Source organism: Camelina sativa, chromosome 5 (assembly GCF_030686135.1).
Source record: "Camelina sativa cultivar CO46 ecotype springtype chromosome 5, ASM3068613v1".
Classification (NCBI taxonomy): Eukaryota; Viridiplantae; Streptophyta; class Magnoliopsida; order Brassicales; family Brassicaceae; genus Camelina; species Camelina sativa.
The window spans coordinates 37,311,244-37,331,708 of record NC_141884.1 but is presented as its reverse complement, the minus strand read 5'-3'; the positions used below and the strand labels follow the sequence as shown (position 1 = coordinate 37,331,708).

The window sequence follows — 20,465 nt, the reverse complement described above, 5'->3', positions numbered from 1 at the left end:
TAGCTGATAGTGAAACACTTAAACCTGATGAAAAGATTTTCACTCAAGTACTTGTCCGAGTCCTAAACCCGCTTGGATCCAATCATGTAGAACTCAAATGTACGTATATTCTAAACCACAATTGCATTATTATATCTTAATAGTTGTTATAGTACTCTTTCTTCGATATACATACTGTGTTATTCATTTTGGCGGTCGTCTATATGTTTCACATTTTATTTTCTTGCAAGTGAACTCCTGGTACGAGAAAGCAAATTGGGTTTGGGGTTGGAGTTACTTTCTTTCTTTACATAAATTTCAAAAGACTTACTTGGACAAAGAAGACACGTTGAAAGTTAAGGCCGAATTTAAAGTTGTTTCTGCGGCCAAATACTCTACCGTTATCTGAACTCCTTTTTGTTTGTTTTGCTTTTAATTTAGAATATTATCTGATATTCTTCTACTATTATGACTCTATTAGGATAGTACCCGCGCTACGCCGCGGGATTGTTTTATATTTTGTTTTTGTTTTTATTATTTTTGGATAATTTTATATGTGTTTGAGATTAAAATAAATCATTATTAATATAGTTTTTGACAATATTCATTGGTAATATTTTTGGTTTTAGGTTTTTATTATTATGTATTGCTAGTTTTATTATTGAAATGAAACTGTAGATTAAAATCATTTTTTCCTGTATCTATATACTTATTTAAGCAACCCTTTAAACAAATAACCCTACTCCATGTAAAATATTACACAAAATGCCAATGTATTTTAATACAAAATATAATAACAGAATCTTAATATTAATTTGTTGAAACCTGAAAATAATTATCCAAAAAATAGTAATTATTAATTTATTAGATTACAAGAAATCATTAATAAAATAATTTCGAAATTATTTAATAAAATAATAAAATTATTTTGAAATTATGTAATAAAATAATTAAACAGATTCTATTTATTGTTTCAGAAATCTTAGGAAACAATAACAAACTATTTAGAAAATCATAAAACTTAAATTTATTTATAAAATTAAGATTAAATATTTACATATCTAAATCATTTAATAATAACAAATATATATTAAAATTAGGATACAACATTCTTTATATTTTTAAAATATATCTATATACTTATTTAAGCTATGTTGTTAAAAATTTAACCAGTTATGATATGACATATTACGAAAATACTATTATATTTTAATTATTCTAATAACTAACAAAAGAAAAGTTTAGATTTGTTTACAAAATAATAAAACTCTATTTATTGTTTCATAAATCTTAGGAAATAATAACAAACTATTTAGTTGGCTAAAACTTAATTGTTTATACACAATATTCACTATATAAACAATACTAAGTGTATAATATTGATAATATACATAACCTAATTGTAATTTTCACCTATAAAATTAATATACAACATGTTATACCAATAACTTCAATTTGTAAATTTGGTATTGATATGTCTATACTTTGTCTCTCCTTAGCCTATGTTTTATCATGCATTTAGCTAGGATAACTCATTGGTTTGCATCATTTTTTAGTTCTTTCTATACACTTTGCACGTCTAGGTAGTTCTTGCATCATCCTTGCATACATTGTGCATCTTGGAGTATTTCAGGTATTTAGGAAACATTGGAAGCCATTCTCGTCCGAGCCATGGTCACCATCTTCGTTTCGTCCGAGCCATGGTCACCATCTGCGTTTCGTCCGAGCCATGGTCACCATCTGCGTTTTGTCCGAGCCATGGTCACCATCTGCGTTTCGTCCGAGCCATGGTCACCATCTGCGTTTCGTCCGAGCCATGGTCACCATCTCCGTTTCGTCCGAGCCATGGTGACCATCTCCGTTTTGTCCGAGCCATTGTCACCATCTCCGTTTCATCCGAGCCATTGTCACCATCTGCGTTCCGTCCGAGCCATCCGTTCGAGCCGTCCCACTCGAGTGGGATTTAGCTTTCGACGTCTTCATCAAAGTTGTAGGGAATTGAATTATCTTTCCAACGACGTTTATTTCAAGTCAATCGGAGGTGGGGTTCAAGAGTTATCATCGTTTTAGTGGATGCGTATACACCACGCTCGAGCCATGCTCCTCAACCACGCATTCCAGCTTGTTTGATCGAGCCATGCTCCCCAGCATCTGTCCGAGCCATGATGACATTGCATTCCATTCGATGCACACGGACTCGATCGCACATGTGGAGAAGAAAGACGTTTGGTTTCACACGCTTCAGGAGATTACCGAACCGACGCTTTACCTTGTCGTTTTAAGTTTTAGGGCTTTCCATGTTGGACTACTATATATACATTTTGTTAAGTCTTTGCAGAGACATCGAATCTTTTATCTCGTTTTTGTTCCCAGAAGGTTTTAAGCTAGCTACAAAAATACGTTCTGAGACTTGTATTCCGATATTTTTGAGACTTATTGAGATTTTGCATTTGATTCCTTCTACAAAGTTGTTCATCTTATTTTTATCTATCTTATTATGCTTGATTCAATGATTTCTGTTTTTGCATCCTTGACTATGATTTTCGGATCTGAGTAGTGTGTTAGTTTCTGAGGATGGGATAGATTAGGTGGAGGATCTTAGGATGTGGAGTGTTTAAGCTTTGATTGTATGATTCCCTTCTGGACTAGAGTTAGAATTACTAGTTTCTCTCTGATCAATTGGAACTAGGTTCGAGACATTTTCGCACCCAAAAGGTGTTTGATGAAATGTCTGACCAACTAGTGCCAGAGACTTACGTTCCTAGCCTAAGAGATTAGTTGTCTAGGATGTTTGTTGACGTGAATGAACTTGTTTGTCATGCCTGCTCAACCACGTTTCTCTAGCGAGAGCTAGGTATGGAAGTGGTTGAGTCTGAGTAGCTTTTGCCAAGAGATTGGATTAGCTAAGTTGTGATGTTCATTGTTTAGGGATACTTTGCTTGTGGTATGTTAAACACTCCTTAGACTAGGATACTCCACCGACATCAATTACCCCATCCTTAGGACTTCTTTCTTTCTGATTTTTATTACATTCCTGGAACTGTTTCGTTTGTTCATGCTTAGAATCTTTTACGTTTTTATTCACTTTCGCTTCTCGTCATGCATTCTTGTTTCTAGTTCTGTGACTCATTTCCGTTTTGCATTTTGATCATTCTAGGACTGCTAGATAAAAACATTCTTCGAATTGGCTTGACTTGTGATAGCTTGATTGCATCTTGAGTGATAGTAAACATTCCCAACTGGATTGACACCTTAAGTACTACAACTACATAAGGTTAATTGAACCTACTAGGAGACATAAAAAATCTTAGTATCAATTTGGCGCCGTTGCCATTTGGGAATCGTTTTGCTACATTTAAGATTTCAAGTTTTGCAAGATTAAGTTCTGTTACACTTATCATTCTGAGTACTGACTTGCTTTGGTTTTTTGCTTGTTTGTCTTGCACCTCAGGTACCTGTTGATTGCAACCTTGCATGCACACCAGATCAAGAGGGCATCAGAATCTCCTTCCTGTTATCGACGAAATCAATCGGTTGCAACGCCCACGACAAGCTCGTATTTCCACCGATCATCCCGTACCAGTCCCTATGGAACAACAGCATGAACCACATCAGGGACCGCGAAACATTGGTGCTGGGAATGCACCGAACACTCACACTCAACGTGCTGGAATCGTCCCTCCCGCCGTGCCGAACAACAACTTCGAGATCAAAAGTGGTCTGATTACCATGATCCAAGGAAACAAGTTTCACGGGTTGCCTATGGAGGATCCACTCGACCACTTGGACGAGTTCGACCGTCTTTGTGGTCTCACCAAGATCAACGGCGTGAGTGAGGATGGTTACAAGTTGCGCCTCTTCCCTTTCTCCCTGGGAGACAAGGCTCATCAATGGGAGAAAAACCTTCCCAAGGGATCAATCACCACCTGGGATGGCTGCAAGAAGGCATTCTTGGCCAAGTTTTTCTCTAACTCCAGAACAGCACGTCTCAGGAATGAGATTTCCAGCTTCACTCAGAAGAGCTCAGAATCATTCTGTGAAGCCTGGGAGCGTTTCAAGGGTTACCACAGCCAGTGTCCACACCATGGTTTCAGCAACGAGTCACTGCTGAGCACTCTATACCGTGGTGTACTTCCAAAAATCCGCATGCTGCTTGACACTGCTTCTAACGGTAATTTCTTGAACAAAGACGTTGAGGAAGGATGGCAACTGGTTGAGAATCTCGCTCAGTCTGACGGCAACTACAATGAGGATTATGACCGCACAGTTCGCGGCGACGCTGGGTCTGAGGAGAAGTACAAGAGGGACCTTAAGAATGTCAATGACAAGCTTGACCGCCTCTTGCTAAGTCAGCAGCAGACTGTCCATTTTGTATCTGAGGATGACCCTTTTCAAGTTCAGGATGGGAAGGGTGAGCAGTCTGAAGCAATCAACTACGTACAGAATCAAGGTGGATACAACAAGGGTTATAACCCCTACAAGATGAACCCCAATTTGTCTTACCGGAGCACCAATGTTGCAAATCCACAAGATCAAGTGTACCCTCCTCAGCAGCAACAACAAGGTATGCAAAAGCCTTTTGTTCCTTACAATCAAGGATTCATGCCTAAGCAACAGTTCCAGCAAAGTTCTCACGCTCCTCCCGGACCACCACCTGGATTTTCACCACAACAAGTTCAACCTACTCAAGCTCCAGATCAAGAAATGAAGCACATGCTGCAACAACTTCTTCAAGGTCAAGCTAGTGGTTCTCTGGATACTGCTAAGAAGTTTGTTGAACTCAGTCAGCGGATGGAATTCTCTTACAATGATCTGAATGTCAAGTTTGAAGCTCTTAACTCCAAGATGAAGTATATGGAAGGCAAGATTGTTTCTACTTCTACCCCAACAACTGGCCAACTACCTGGAAAAGCAGTTCAAAACCCTAAGGACTATGCTACTATGCATGCCATCACCACCCAAGCTGTAGATGTACGGCTCACTGAGGACACTGAGAGTTTAGATGGGGAGGATTTTCTTCAATATGAAGTTGAGATAAAGGATCCTGTCGAGGTGCTCAAGGATCCAATTGAGTCAGCCAAACAATCTGATCCTGAAGCTACTAAAGAACCCACTACTCCCAAGGATAAACCTGTGAGATTCATTCCTCCACCATACAAGCCACCTCTACCATTTCCAGTGAGGTTTAAGAAGCAGCTTACTGAGAAGTACAAAGCTCTGTTCGAAAACCAAGTCAAGGAGATTGAACTTAGGATGCCTTTGCTTGATGCATTTGCACTTGTGCCTCAATATCAACAGTTTTTAACTGACTTGGTAACCGAAAAGACCAAAGAGAAGGAGGAGATAGCTAAAGGAGCTCAAGCTAAGGCTCTGGAAGATGAGAGGGTAGGGCATGACATAGGTGGGGTTATTCATGAATGCAAGGCGGTCGTTCAGAAGATGATTATCCCAAAGAAGCTAGAGGACCCTGGTTCTTTCACCTTGCGTTGTTCTCTAGGTCCATTGACCTTCAAAAAGTGCCTATGTGACCTTGGTGCTTCAGTAAGCCTCATGCCACTCTCTGTAGCTCAGAGGCTAGGATTCAACGAATACAAGTCATGCAACCTCCGCTTAATATTGGCTGATAGGACTACTAGATTGCCTCATGGTCTATTAGAGAACCTGTCCATCAAAATTGGACAAGCTGAGATTCCTACTGACTTTGTTGTGCTGGAAATGGATGAAGAGCCTAAAGATCCACTAATCCTGGGAAGGCCTTTCTTAGCTACAGCTGGAGCAGTCATTGATGTAAAGAAGGGGATGATTGATCTCAATCTGGGTAACAGCTTCAAGATGAAGTTTGATATCAAGGATTCTAAGAAGAAACCAACTATTGATGGACAGACCTTCGTGATTGAAGAGAAAGATCAGAAATCTGGGTTTGGCATCTTTGAGGATGTGAATGAGGCAGAAGCAGAGGTTTTGGTAACCAAAGAGAAAACTCAAAGTGTCACTCGAACATTCTCCAACTCGAGTGCAGTCGTTACCCTCCCTACGCGTCGAGACATACTTCCTAATCACCAACCGAAAGAGACAAGTCCTCCCGCGCTTGACAGTTTATCTGAACCCCAAACAACCAAGATTTTAAGGGATACAGTGGCGGAGTTAACAGCCACGTTGGAGGAGATGAGAGGGCAAATAATGCAGCTCCAAGATAAAGTTAAAATCTCTTCTCCAAGAAAAGCAAGACAGAGGTTGGGGATAATGAAGAAGAGAAGATCTTTTCTTCTTGAACCTGGGCAGAATGCTAAAGAGTATATGGTTAGACAAGACATTCTAGAGGGGTCTACAAAACTCGACTCGACCGACACCGGCACATCACGCTCGCGACTCGACCTTCCCGACTGCCTCACTCGAGCTGCTGTTCTCGCTGTTCCGAACCGACAAATTGAGCCGACATTCCCAACAGCCTCAATCGAGCCACATTCCGACTTCCTCTCTCGAGCCACTCACGACACCCGCTCGAGCCCACATCTGGGCATGCACGGAGTTGAGCAGCAGATCAAACATCAAGGGGATTATCAGCCTGCAGAGATGGTTGTGCTAGTATCAGATCATGGCGAGTTCAGAGTCGACGACATGCAGTGTGACGAGCAGCCGAACATGTATCAGAATACGCAAGCGGTTGAGCAGCACGTCGACCAAACCACTGAGGACACCCCTGCGGATCCAGAACAAGGTGAAGGACAAAGTCAATATAACGCTCCTCCTTGGGCGAGTTCAGACTCCTTTTTCTACTACTGAGGTACTTCGACCTTCCCTTTGTACATACCATTTCATTCCTGCATTGTTTCTGTTGTGATTCTTAAATCCTCCTCCAAATTTTTCTTACACAGGAGACTGTGTAATTTAAGTTTGAGGGAGGGTTTGAGATGATGTATTTAATGTTGTGTTCTATGATTCTTATTTTAATTTTTGCATCATATCATATTTGAGTTTGCATCCATCTATTGCATTAAAAAAAAAAAAGAAAAAAAAATGAAAATTTCCACAAAAACAGAGTGTTCATGTAGTTTTGCACTTGCATACTAGGATTGAGTCTATGTTTATTCATATAGGGTTGTTGCATTTAGCATAGGGGTTTATGATGATTGTAACCTTGTTAGCATGCTGGATTCAATAGGATAGGATCAAGGCCCTTGTTCTTAGTTCTTTGATGCTTGTTGATTGAACCTGAAAAGTTAAGATTGAAGCATGTTTTGAATTGATATCATTCCCTATCTACTTGAACCTAATCCTGGCTTGCAATTATCCTGTTATGCATTGAAGTTGAACTCATGGATACCATATACATACTTGGATTGTCTTTCACATTTTTACCACCCTTGTCAATCCAAGTAGCTGATTCCCATCTTTGGAACAGTTCCCCGCACCCTTAACCAACCGTTCTTCCAAGCCAATTGTATTTTTGAGTGTCAGGTCTTTTTCCGAGTTGAGCTTGTTAGAAAGTGTTAGGTTCTAACCGACAAGAGTAGGATCCTGTGTAGTTCTAGTTCGCGTTATCCGGACTAGTAGGACTAGGTGAGAACTCGATTTTGGGTATTGGGTATAGATTTGTGCAGAAGAGTGAAGTGTAAAAAGAAAGTAAAAGGGAGAAAGTCTTTAGGAGGGGGATGTGTTTTCAAGGTTTACAAGTCTAGTAAAGGATTTGGGTTGAGCAAAACAATGAGTTATTGGTTCTGGGCATAAAACGAAAAGATTAGACAAAGAAAAGAAAGTAAAAATGCTTATGATGTCTAGAGTCCTTAGAAGAAAAGAAAAAGAACCATAGTGATAATAAAGATCTCCCAATCTGCTAGAATGATAATAAGTGAACTTCTCCTAAGACCAAGTATAAAGAGTGAAAGAATGGGTTTGAGATGATGTTTCTGATGAAGGGTAGAGATAGGACCAACTTCCGTTTGGAATGTTCTTTGGGTAGACAGGACGCTGCTCTTGTATGTATCAGTTGGTTTCAACCTTTAGCCTTCTCTTAAGCTCAACTCATTTTTGTGAGAGAACCTTGTCATGTATTGATGAAACCGCTCGAGAAGGAGACCATCTAAATCTCCAACCCTTCACCCTAGCCAAATGAGTTCAACGACATTGCTTAGCTTGATTCACGGTTCTCTGTCAATGAATGTTAAAGGGAATGATTGATAGGATTGCATGTGTAGAAAAAATATAGAGTTCCTTCACCATGCATCATAGAACTAAAAACAAGGACATTGATTCTAACTATTTTATTTAGCATGTTTTAGGTTCTGAGACCCCATCTTCACACCTCTTCTCCATACTCTATTCTTGATTGTTTGCTTGAGGGCAAGCAAAGAGTAAGTTTGGGGGAGTTGATATGTCTATACTTTGTCTCTCCTTAGCCTATTTTTATCATGCATTTAGCTAGGATAACTCATTGGTTTGCATCATTTTTTAGTTCTTTCTATACACTTTGCACGTCTAGGTAGCTCTTGCATCATCCTTGCATACATTGTGCATCTTGGAGTATTTCAGGTATTTAGGAAACATTGGAAGCCATTCTCGTCCGAGCCATGGTCACCATCTTCGTTTCGTCCGAGCCATGGTCACCATCTGCGTTTCGTCCGAGCCATGGTCACCATCTGCGTTTTGTCCGAGCCATGGTCACCATCTGCATTTCGTCCGAGCCATGGTCACCATCTGCGTTTCGTCCGAGCCATGGTCACCATCTCCGTTTCGTCCGAGCCATGGTCACCATCTCCATTTTGTCCGAGCCATTGTCACCATCTCCGTTTCATCCGAGCCATTGTCACCATCTGCGTTCCGTCCGAGCCATCCGTTCGAGCCGTCCCACTCGAGTGGGATTTAGCTTTCGACGTCTTCATCAAAGTTGTAGGGAATTGAATTATCTTTCCAACGACGTTTATTTCAAGTCAATCGGAGGTGGGGTTCAAGAGTTATCATCGTTTTAGTGGATGCGTATACACCACACTCGAGCCATGCTCCTCAACCACGCATTCCAGCTTGTTTGATCGAGCCATGCTCCCCAGCATCCGTCCGAGCCATGATGACATTGCATTCCATTCGATGCACACGGACTCGATCGCACATGTGGAGAAGAAAGACGTTTGGTTTCAAATTGATCCCGGCAACGGCGCCAAATTGATACTAAGATTTTTTATGTCTCCTAGTAGGTTCAATTAACCTTATGTAGTTGTAGTACTTAAGGTGTCAATCCAGTTGGGAATGTTTACTATCACTCAAGATGCAATCAAGCTATCACAAGTCAAGCCAATTCGAAGAATGTTTTTATCTAACAGTCCTAGAATGATCAAAATGCAAAACGGAAATGAGTCACAGAACTAGAAACAAGAATGCATGACGAGAAGCGAAAGTGAATAAAAACGTAAAAGATTCTAAGCATGAACAAACGAAACAGTTCCAGGAATGTAATAAAAATCAGAAAGAAAGAAGACCTAAGGATGGGGTAATTGATGTCGGTGGAGTATCCTAGTCTAAGGAGTGTTTAACATACCACAAGCAAAGTATCCCTAAACAATGAACATCACAACTTAGCTAACCCAATCTCTTGGCAAAAGCTACTCAGACTCAACCACTTCCATACCTAGCTCTTGCTAGAGAAACGTGGTTGAGCAGGCATGACAAACAAGTTCATTCACGTCAACAAACATCCTAGACAACTAATCTCTTAGGCTAGGAACGTAAGTCTCTGGCACTAGTTGGTCAGACATTTCATCAAACACCTTTTGGGTGCGAAAATGTCTCGAACCTAGTTCCAATTGATCAGAGAGAAACTAGTAATTCTAACTCTAGTCCAGAAGGGAATCATACAATCAAAGCTTAAACACTCCACATCCTAAGATCCTCCACCTAATCTATCCCATCCTCAGAAACTAACACACTACTCAGATCCGAAAATCATAGTCAAGGATGCAAAAACAGAAATCATTGAATCAAGCATAATAAGATAGATAAAAATAAGATGAACAACTTTGTAGAAGGAATCAAATGCAAAATCTGAATAAGTCTCAAAAATATCGGAATACAAGTCTCAGAACGTATTTTTGTAGCTAGCTTAAAACCTTCTGGGAACAAAAACGAGATAAAAGATTCGATGTCTCTGCAAAGACTTAACAAAATGTATATATAGTAGTCCAACATGGAAAGCCCTAAAACTTAAAACGACAAGGTAAAGCGTCGGTTCGGTAATCTCCTGAAGCGTGTGAAACCAAACGTCTTTCTTCCCCATATGTGCGATCGAGTCCGTGTGCATCGAATGGAATGCAATGTCATTATGGCTCGGACGGATGCTGGGGAGCATGGCTCGATCAAACAAGCTGGAATGCGTGGTTGAGGAGCATGGCTCGAGCGTGGTGTATACGCATCCACTAAAACGATGATAACTCTTGAACCCCACCTCCGATTGACTTTAAATAAACGTCGTTGGAAAGATAATTCAATTCCCTACAACTTTGATGAAGACGTCGAAAGCTAAATCCCACTCGAGTGGGACGGCTCGAACGGATGGCTCGGACGGAACGCAGATGGTGACAATGGCTCGGATGAAACGGAGATGGTGACAATGGCTCGGACAAAACAGAGATGGTGACCATGGCTTAGACGAAACGGAGATGGTGACCATGGCTCGGACGAAACGCAGATGGTGACCATGGCTCGGACGAAACGCAGATGGTGACCATGGCTCGGACAAAACGCAGATGGTGACCATGGCTAGGACGAAACGCAGATGGTGACCATGGCTCGGACGAAACGAAGATGGTGACCATGGCTCGGACGAGAATGGCTTCCAATGTTTCCTAAATACCTGAAATACTCCAAGATGCACAATGTATGCAAGGATGATGCAAGAGCTACCTAGACGTGCAAAGTGTATAGAAAGAACTAAAAAATGATGCAAACCAATGAGTTATCCTAGCTAAATGCATGATAAAAATAGGCTAAGGAGAGACAAAGTATAGACATATCAGGTATATTAAGATCTCTAAACACAATCACATCAATTTGAAATACCAAATCACGGGTCAATACATGTTTTGTTGGATTTTTTTGGCTTTACCGAATGTATAATTAACGAATTTGATATTGCACCAAACCAAAATAGTAGTACCAACTACGGGTCGAAATCAGAGTATGACCTTAAATAAATTAAATATATGATTTTATAAAATGTACAGAATTAATAAATTTTCTACTATTATTTTGTAACAAACAAATCCAAATTTACATAAATATTTCTTCACGCTGGTAACATTATACTACAAAATATTAACGTGTATTTATGAGTTGGATAATAAAACGGGTAATGAGACGGGTAACGAGACGCTCAAAAATTAAAATAATATCCGATACTCGATCATTATTCATGGATAGTATAATTATTATACCCTTCATTCGACCCTAAAGCTGCGGGTACCTTCTTTTGGGACGGATACAAACCAAAAAACGGATCCAATATGGATATGGGTAGTAGTTTCCAGGCCTACCTATTAGTAGTTTAATATGAATCAAAATTCACCATATAGTACTATATTATATAACATGTAAATGAATGATACAACATAAACATAATATTAACAAATAACAAATTAAAAAAAAATTCTCCGTGCTACCAGCGCGAGTTATTATCTAGTTAGTATGTATTGCAGGACCATTATTATTGTTAGTTGTGTTGTTTTATTTAATCAGTTTTGACATTTGATATTTAATGTTTTTAATTAACACCGAGAAGATTTTTAAGAATATTTTGTTTTAAAGAAATTGTTTGATTATGTTATATCAACTCTACTTCCTTACATGTTTTTTAGATTAGTTAATTAATTATCAAACATATAACGAAAAATGTTTTTCTCGCTTTGGAAAAATTAACTCATATGAGTCGAACTTGTGTTCAAAACTGTCCAACCATTTTTGTCTCCGGATATGAAACTTTATTGAATATTTTTAATCAAAAAAGTAATCCATCAAAACATTTTTTTTTGTCATTAACATCTTCTTTTTGGGGTTTATGATTGGGCTTTCGATTTGATGATGGGGTTTGGTTCACCTTATGTAAAAGTAAAACCCATTCTGGTTATATATACTGAAATCAGTCATCGATCATAAGTACTACTGGTGTCTGCTGAGGAAGGTTTTTGTTGAAATAAAGTTTAAAACAGTTCGGTGTATATATTACCGGTCAAGTTTGGTTTAATTTCATTTAGGCGATGTTTATTTTACGTGGCAAAACAATAAGCCTTGTGCTTCATTTAAAAAAACTATTAATTTATTAATAATTGACAAACAAATCAAAATACTAAAATCTATACTCAAGCTTTTTAGTATTGATTGTAGTATTGTACACATACATTGTCTTCTTTTCTTTTTTAATTGGTCATCAATATGTCGTCTCTTTCTCTCTTTGTCGACCTTTATTCTTGTTGCAGGTTTTAGGCGTTAACAAGACATAACAACATACACTTTAAAACATATCTCAATCTAGACATCAACACAAAAACTGATAAAATATATTATTTATTAAAGACAATCCAGATAAAGTTTATATTTTGATAAGAACCGATCCAAAAGCTAAAGAATATATGCAAAAGTAAAAAAATATTACGTACAAATCAAAAGCAAAAGTTTACATCTTTCACACATAAAATATCAAGACACTAACAGACTTGATCAGATGTCACAATTTATTTTATTTTATTTAGAACATATCTCAAGTTGATTGTTGTAGAGATTCGGGACAAGGAGACTTTGAATTTTTGCAAATGCTTTAATGAGCAATCAGTTTCCGACCAGATAAATCAACTCGGTCCAGTGATGCTTCAAACTCCGAAGCTTGATGCAATGTTATGTAATCACAACCTTTTCCTTGATTCCCTCCTCCGCAACTTGTAAATAAACCCACTCACAAGTCTCCTCCTTCCTCTTTTCTCCATCCTCAATTTTAATCTCCAAATATAATCTCCAAAACATATTTGGATTCTTAGTATTTTTTTTTCACGAAATATTTTTAAAAATTAGAAAACGGGTACACGTATATATATATATGTAATATGTTTTTGTATAATTTAATTGTATAGTTATGTTATGAATAATTCAAAATATCATATCTTAAATTGTAGAGTATGTCATATACATCTTTTTTTTTTTTGTGCATCCACACTCTTCATTCAAACTTATCAAAATAGAAAGGGATGGAGCATATTCGAACATGCCCGAATAGCAAACTTTGAAATTAAAGCACAAGAACAAGTAGAGATTAAACATAGAGACACAAACTTGACAAAGCTTGATAGGGAACAGGTGATGTGTTGAAACAAACTATCACAAGAACACCCATGAGAGAAGATGCATACAACACAAAAAGCTCAACTGGTAATACGATAGTCACCAAACACTGTGACTTTGAACTGAATTTCGAGCCATCAACAGTGGCTCTAGGTTGAAGGCAACCTGCAGGAACGACGGAGGAGGTTCCGGTAAACAAGCACCGCCACAGTTGGGCGGAGTCTGAACCAACAAAAGTGATTCTGGACTGACTGCAAAGAGGACCTGACGGAGAATTATCCGAAACAGGTACGGAAGAGCAGGAGAAGTATCCGGTGCTCTATTGGGGGTGGAAGCAGGAGGTGCCGCGAGGAGTTGCATCGTGGCGGCGGCTGCCAGGAGGGACGGCAACAAACACACCAGTTGAGACCATCAGGTTAGCCTGGTTCTTCGGGTGGGCACAAGAGGCGGAGATGAGGTCGCTGGATAATCCTCGAAGGGGGAACTCCGAAAGAACAGAGGACTGAAACCAGAGGTTAGAGGCGGTTGGGGACTTAGCCCGACGAAAGAGGACAGCGGAGCTAGAGATAAAGTTTCTCCTAAATCTCGCCGAGGAGCTCTCAGATCCCGGATCGGGGTGAGAAGCATAGCCAAACAAAAACATCGCCAGAAGGAGGCAAGCGATGGAAGAAGGTAGAACACGGCGGAAGTAGCGCCGGATCTGAAACCGGAAATACGATTCGAACACACCCTTGAGCTGAAGCGATATTGGATTTGATGGGAGATGAACAGGACAGCAAAGAGAAGACAGAGACCGGCGCCGGCGAGCCAAAGCAACACCGGCGCCGGTAGGCGGAGACTTCTTTGTAGGTTCCGGAATTGCGGCTAGGGCGAACGACTACTGGTTTTAGTTTGTCATATACATATTTATTTCATTAATTTAAATGTAGATTTTTTTGTTCCCATCTCTTTTTAACACTAAGTTTTATTGATATCAAATATATTACACAAAGCCAAAATACATAAGCAAAGAAAGACATCCTCCTTAGCTAAACAAAAAGTCCAAACGAAAGGTCCAGAAAAAAACAGCTCAATAATCAGTTTTTAATTAAAAGAATACAGGCCACGTGTAAGTAACAAACAAACAAAAAAACCTTATTGCTTTTCTTCTTCGTTAGTTTTTTAGGTTGCAGCGCCGCATATAATTTTTTCTCAGATTAACCTCAAAACACATATATTTGCATGGATTTTACTTTGATCTAAAGTAATTGCACTCAGATTCAAGTGCTTTGACAAAAAGTTTAACGCTTTCATTTCCTCTGTTGTACACTTCCAAACCGAACCGTAAGTAAAAGAAATCCAGGAAAAATAAAAACACTCTCACGTTCGGTTCTCTTCTATTTAGTCCAGGTAGGCGTAAAATCAGATGAGCGGTATTAATTAAAATGTTTTCATTGGTTACCTGTTTTAATTGAGGTGTCAGCTCCTGCTTGAATAACAAAGATGATGTGTCAAGCCCTGGAGAGAAACATACTACTTTTATTGTATTGATGAGTAGACTAAGACACAATGTTAATGTCTTGGAAAAGTACTAGATTTTAATCCGCGGTACACCGCGGAACAATTTTTTAAAAAAATAATAACATTTTTTTATATATATATTTAGTTTGTTTTGTTTAATTAAATAATAATTTTGTTTGGATTGTCAATTATTAGAACAATAATAGGGGAAATAAATACATAAATATGTAATTTATAAGCTATTGTCAAATTAAGTCACAATTTTGCCAATGATTTAAATGGTTTACAAAATTTTAGTTAAATTACCCTGATTTAATATGTCTAATATTCTTATATTAGTGGTATTTACCAAATAATTAAAGGAAGATTTAACCCGTGTTTCAAAACCGAATTAATAATATTTTATATTTATACTAATGTTAATTCAAACTGTCATGTTAATAACATGTCCCGCTATATAACAACAAACCATCATATTAGTGGTTTAACCCGTGTTTCAAAACCGTCATATTAATGGTTTTGGTTGTGTGTTGTTTTTTTGTTTGTGAAGTTGTTATTTATACATGGAAAATGCTTGATAAGCAAGGAGTTTACGATCCGTAGTAATAAAAGAGAGATTTTAGTGTTTTCCTATTTGAGTTGATAACATTATCGCAGAATAATATTCAGTCTCTTAACACGGTATATATTATATTAAATATTTTTCTTGATGCTAAAGTTAAATATACCCGATTATTGAGTTTCTAAAATTGGGTTCTCGTTTTTATTAACTTTATTAACGTTATAATAATTATTGTGATTGTAATCATTTGTTACTCAAACTCGGCTGTGTCATTTAAATTTAAGAGATCATACAGTCTCTAAAGATCTATTAAAATAGGTTTGGAGATTTTTATGAGATTAAAAAATTAATGCGTAGAGTTATTTTTAGAAAAATCTTAATGTATAGATGTTGTCAAGCTATTTATGGTAATAAATGTATCAAATTATGTCAATTTAACTAGTTCCATTAAATGAGTTTCCAGGAATTGTTATTTTAGAAAAATAGTTAAGGGTTAATGTTGTAAATAAAACAAATTAAATAACCAAAACTTGAAAGGCATAACATAAAATGTACTTCAAAAATAATAATATAGATAATTTTTAATTTCAGCCTCGCCCTTAATCCCCGATTTTATGAAATGCGGGAAAGAAAAAAAAAAGTTTAATAATTAGAAATATTGATGAGTGTTAATTGGCAACTGAATGCATTTTTGGTCATCAACAAAATAGAAAATCAATATAATGTATAAATATTTTTATTCATGAATCATGATCATATTTTATCTATTTTAAATTGATAATATTAAGGGCTAAGATTACGCCGTAGAAAAAGTAAGGGTTAAGATTAAGGGCTAAGATTACGCCGTAGAAAAAGTAAGGGTTAAGGGCTAAGTAACATCTTTCTAGAGAAAAAAATGTTACTTACGTACCAAATCTGGTGTAAAAAGAATTAAAGATACGTACTTACCACCAGAATCTTCTTAGGGTTAGAGAAATCTGATGTATATTGAAAAAATAAAAAATTCTGAGACGTCTCTCTATTTCTCTCGCTGTTGAATGTTTTGTTGTTGTTGTTGTTAAACGATAATCGCATGTAATAAATCCCTAACATTTAGCTTGACACCCCTAAGATTCCTATGAACCAATCATAGTTTCAAGAGTTGCAGTGCGTTGAGTAGAATACAATGGGTGCATCAATCTCAGCACCAGTTCCTACAATCAAGCAGAAATGGAGAGACCATCCTCCTTATTCTTACTCCCTCAAGATTCACAACTTCTCCCAACTTGAAAATTCGACTGCCTCCTCTGATCATAGATATCAATCTCGTTATTTTTCCTCTGGTGGACATAAATGGTACCGATTGTATTTTGTGTATTCATGCGTTTAGTTAGCGTTAATGCATTCTTTATTATTCAGAACCAGAAATTATCAATATATCAGTCTAACTAATGCAATGTGTTGTTTGTAAAAAAATAGGAGATTGATTGTATACCCAAAAGGGAACGTAAAGGACAATGGGAGTGGATTTATTTCGATGTACGTGGAAATCGACAGCACAAGCTTGGTATCTACCCCACCAACTGAGGTGTTTGCGAAACTCCGTTTCTTTGTCTACAACAAGAAAATAAACAAGTACTTCACTATTCAAGGTGAACTTTACAACTCATGCTCTTGCTCTCTCTCTCTCTAAATATATATGTATATTCACATCTATTGATGTGTGTTATGTATTTTTAGATGTTGAGGTAAAGCGGTTCAATGCTCTAAAACTGGTGTGGGGGTTGCTAAAAGTTCTTCCATATGAAACATTCATTCACCCTGAAAATGGATACATATTCGAGGGAGGTCAATGTGAGTTTGGTGTTGATGTCATTGTTCCCCCACCCCTTACCAATTGGGAGATCGTCTCTTTTGATGAGAAACTACTCTCTTATCCCAAGTTCTCCTGGACTGTTAAGAATTTTTCTGAGTTGAGAGAGGAGATTTACACATCAAACAGTTTTCCAATGGGAGGAAGGAAATGGTGAGTATCTATAAGAACTTTTTGGAATAACAAACATATATATATATATATATTATAGTATAATGTATCTATACACATATATATGTGTGTTTGTTTGTGTGTGATTGTTTAAAAGTCATAAGAATTATTGTTTTGTAGGGTTCTAAAGGTGTATCCGAAGGGCAGGTCTAGAGCAGATGGCAAATATTTATCCGTTTTTCTGTATCTAGCTGATACTGAAATACTAAAACCAGATGAGAAGATTTTCATGCAAGGAATTGTGCGACTTCGAAACCCTTTTGGCTCCAATCACTTGGCACACCAAAGTATTTTCTAAACCACACAGTTATGATTAATATTTTAATATACATATATATATATATAAATATATATATATATATATATTAACTAAACAAAAGTAATACAAACTTCGACATATATATACTGATATATTCATTTGGTGTTTCGTCTTTCTCTATCTAACTTTATATGTTTCTTGCGCGTTTTCTCTTTCGCAGTCAGCTGCTGGCACGCAGAAAAAAAGAATGGTTGGGGTTGGGATAACTTTGTTCGTTTAGCTGAACTTGAACAGACTTACTTGGACAAAGAAGACACGTTGAAATTTGAGACGGAATTTAAAGTTGTTTCTGAGGCCAAATACTCTCCCATTAATACCTAAGCTCTCTTTTTGTTTACTTTGTTCTTCTACCCTATGTCTTGAGCACTAAGACACAATGTTATGTCTTGGACCAGTTTTTAATTCTCATTCGGGTTCCATTAATTTGTTTTTCTATATACGAAGATAATAACTGATTCCCATAGTCTCCCAATCTATTTTATTATGTTTCTTGACAAAGGTTTTATCTCCATTCTCCAAGGGGGTTAGCCAAAGTTTTAAGCGGTTTATGTGTTACCCTTTTGATGGCTCTATTGTTGAAAAAACGACCATTGGTGTATTTGGAATTTGCTTGTGCTACTACTCACAGTTAAGGATTCATCACTACATTGGATCCTTGGTGGAATAATTTTCTATAACCAAATCATTAATCTTTTATGCATTGGTTTAGTCATCGCTTATCATCTTCATTAACCATTAATCTTTCATGCATTGGATCGCTGATAGATTTGCTAAACCTAAAGAAGGAGATTGTCTCAATTTCAAATGGTGATTATGTAAAAATCGGATTTTTTTTTTTGATCCTTTCATTAATTGTGAAGCTAATAAAGTTGAATTTCGTCATTCAAATGATTAAGCTACAACTCCGATCGACTAAGCTACAAAGAGATCGAACAGGCAACTGAGATACCCGCCTCAGATCTAAAGCGTTGCTTGCAGTCAATGGCATGTGTCAAGGGTAAAAACGTGCTAAGAAAAGAACCAATGAGCAAGGACATAGGAGAAGAGGACTCGTTCATTGTGAACGACAGGTTCACAAGCAAGTTCTACAAAGTGAAGATAGGAACGGTGGTGGCACAAAAGGAGACGGAACCAGAGAAGCAAGAGACGAGACAGAGAGTAGAAGAAGACAGGAAACCTCAGATCGAAGCAGCCATTGTGAGGATCATGAAGTCGAGACGAGTGTTGGATCACAACAACATAATCGCAGAGGTCATTAAACAGTTGCAGTCGCGGTTCTTGGCAAACCCGACAGAGATAAAGAAGAGAATAGAGTCGCTCATTGAACGCGACTTCTTGGAGAGGGATAGTACAGACCGGAAACTTTACCGCTATTTAGCGTAAAAAGTCTGGAGATGTATATGGTCTCTCTGTTTATTTTGCTTCGTTTTTTTTTCTGTAGTCTTGTAAGTTATAAACGTTTTGTTTCCATTGAAAACGTTTGCCTGTTATTGATCTAATATCAGACAAACCATAGTTGTGTTGCTTGGATGAGTTTCCTATTAGGCACAAGTCATATCTTACAGCGAGGAAGGCGGAGGCTGACATATATACTCCGGCTCAGCTTTTCTAGATGCGATAGTAGGCAAATCACTCAAACTTGAATTACAATTTTCTCGTCCAAACTTGCTATTTTAGGGCTATTGGATTCATAAAGCACCCACATTTAGTTTTTAATTATTATTTAGAAAACAAGAACGAAAAGTACTCAATTGGCGACTCCTAGGCCTAGTTCAGATTAGCAGCATTTTTCTTCCACTCACACCCTCATCAGCCATATGTTTATTTTTTATTGGTTAAATTTTAACACCCATTTCATGGTATTACCAATAGGAATGGTCTGAGTGGCGGCTTCCTCGTCGGCGGCTCCTGATTTCCTCCTTCTCAAGATAGACAACGAATTAGCGCTGTTCCCTGAAGAAGTGTTTCCTGAAGAAGTGTTCTCGGAGAACAAAAAAAGAAGAAAAACCTGAAATTCTTTATTTATTAGATAAGAAGAATTATAATTAAATGTAAATTTGTTACGAAAAAATCAAATAAATAAAGAAAATATAAAAAAGAAAAGCTTATGTTGCTTTGCCGCCTGCACCGGTGGAGGCTTTGCCTTTGGGGTCCCTAGGGAGTATCTCCCCTCCGGCATCGTGGGGTTTTGTTTAAAGCACATATATGTGGCTTAGATATATATGTTAAAGTACAATTAATGTAAGAGTATAAAAGTAAACAAGACACAAGCTTTATTTTGTTAGTCAGCATTTCTTATTGGTAAAGTATAAGTTTCCCTTTTTGGGTTTAAGAAATGGAGCAATTCCAATATATATGTTACCAAATCTCCTATATATTAATAGAGAAGCATTCTCAAAGAAAAAGCTGATGTGTTGCCTCACTTATAAATTTTCATATATAATTATGTTAATTTTCCATACATAAATTTATTAAAAATTAAACATAAATATCATAAACATTAATATTCTATTAGTCTGCAAGCTTTTGGGTAACAGGGAAAAGATCATAAAAATTTTCTAACTAAATTAAATTTTAAAACTTTTACTGATAATTGTATATTTTTCCCGGTGAACTCTTTGGATTTGCAGACTTTCCGCGGACTTTTGGAAAAGAAGATAAAATATATAGTATTAAAATCATAAAATAAATTTGCACTATAACATAATTATCAAAAATTATGCACTATATATATATATATATATATATATATAACATAATCATCAAAA

At 37.3% G+C, this 20,465-nt stretch overlaps 1 protein-coding gene, 1 non-coding gene and 1 pseudogene across 2 annotated transcripts; 2 read left to right on the top strand and 1 right to left on the bottom strand.

Moving 5' to 3' along the window:
* Positions 1 to 3,963: 3,963 nt before the first annotated feature.
* LOC147944847 (small nucleolar RNA R71) lies at positions 3,964 to 4,070 on the bottom strand. Its single transcript, XR_015558671.1, has one exon. It is a non-coding gene; the product is annotated as a small nucleolar RNA R71 (small nucleolar RNA).
* A 12,450-nt stretch (positions 4,071 to 16,520) lies between these two features.
* On the top strand, positions 16,521 to 18,066 carry LOC104789733 (uncharacterized). The gene is made up of 5 exons (XM_087451207.1): positions 16,521 to 16,690; positions 16,814 to 16,986; positions 17,075 to 17,360; positions 17,499 to 17,665; positions 17,858 to 18,066. Exons 1-5 carry the CDS (start codon positions 16,521 to 16,523, stop codon positions 18,016 to 18,018), a joined length of 957 nt encoding a protein of 318 aa, XP_087307333.1. The 3' UTR covers positions 18,019 to 18,066.
* Positions 18,067 to 18,678: 612 nt separating this feature from the next.
* LOC147944846 (cullin-3A pseudogene) lies at positions 18,679 to 19,080 on the top strand (annotated as a pseudogene).
* Positions 19,081 to 20,465: the final 1,385 nt, after the last annotated feature.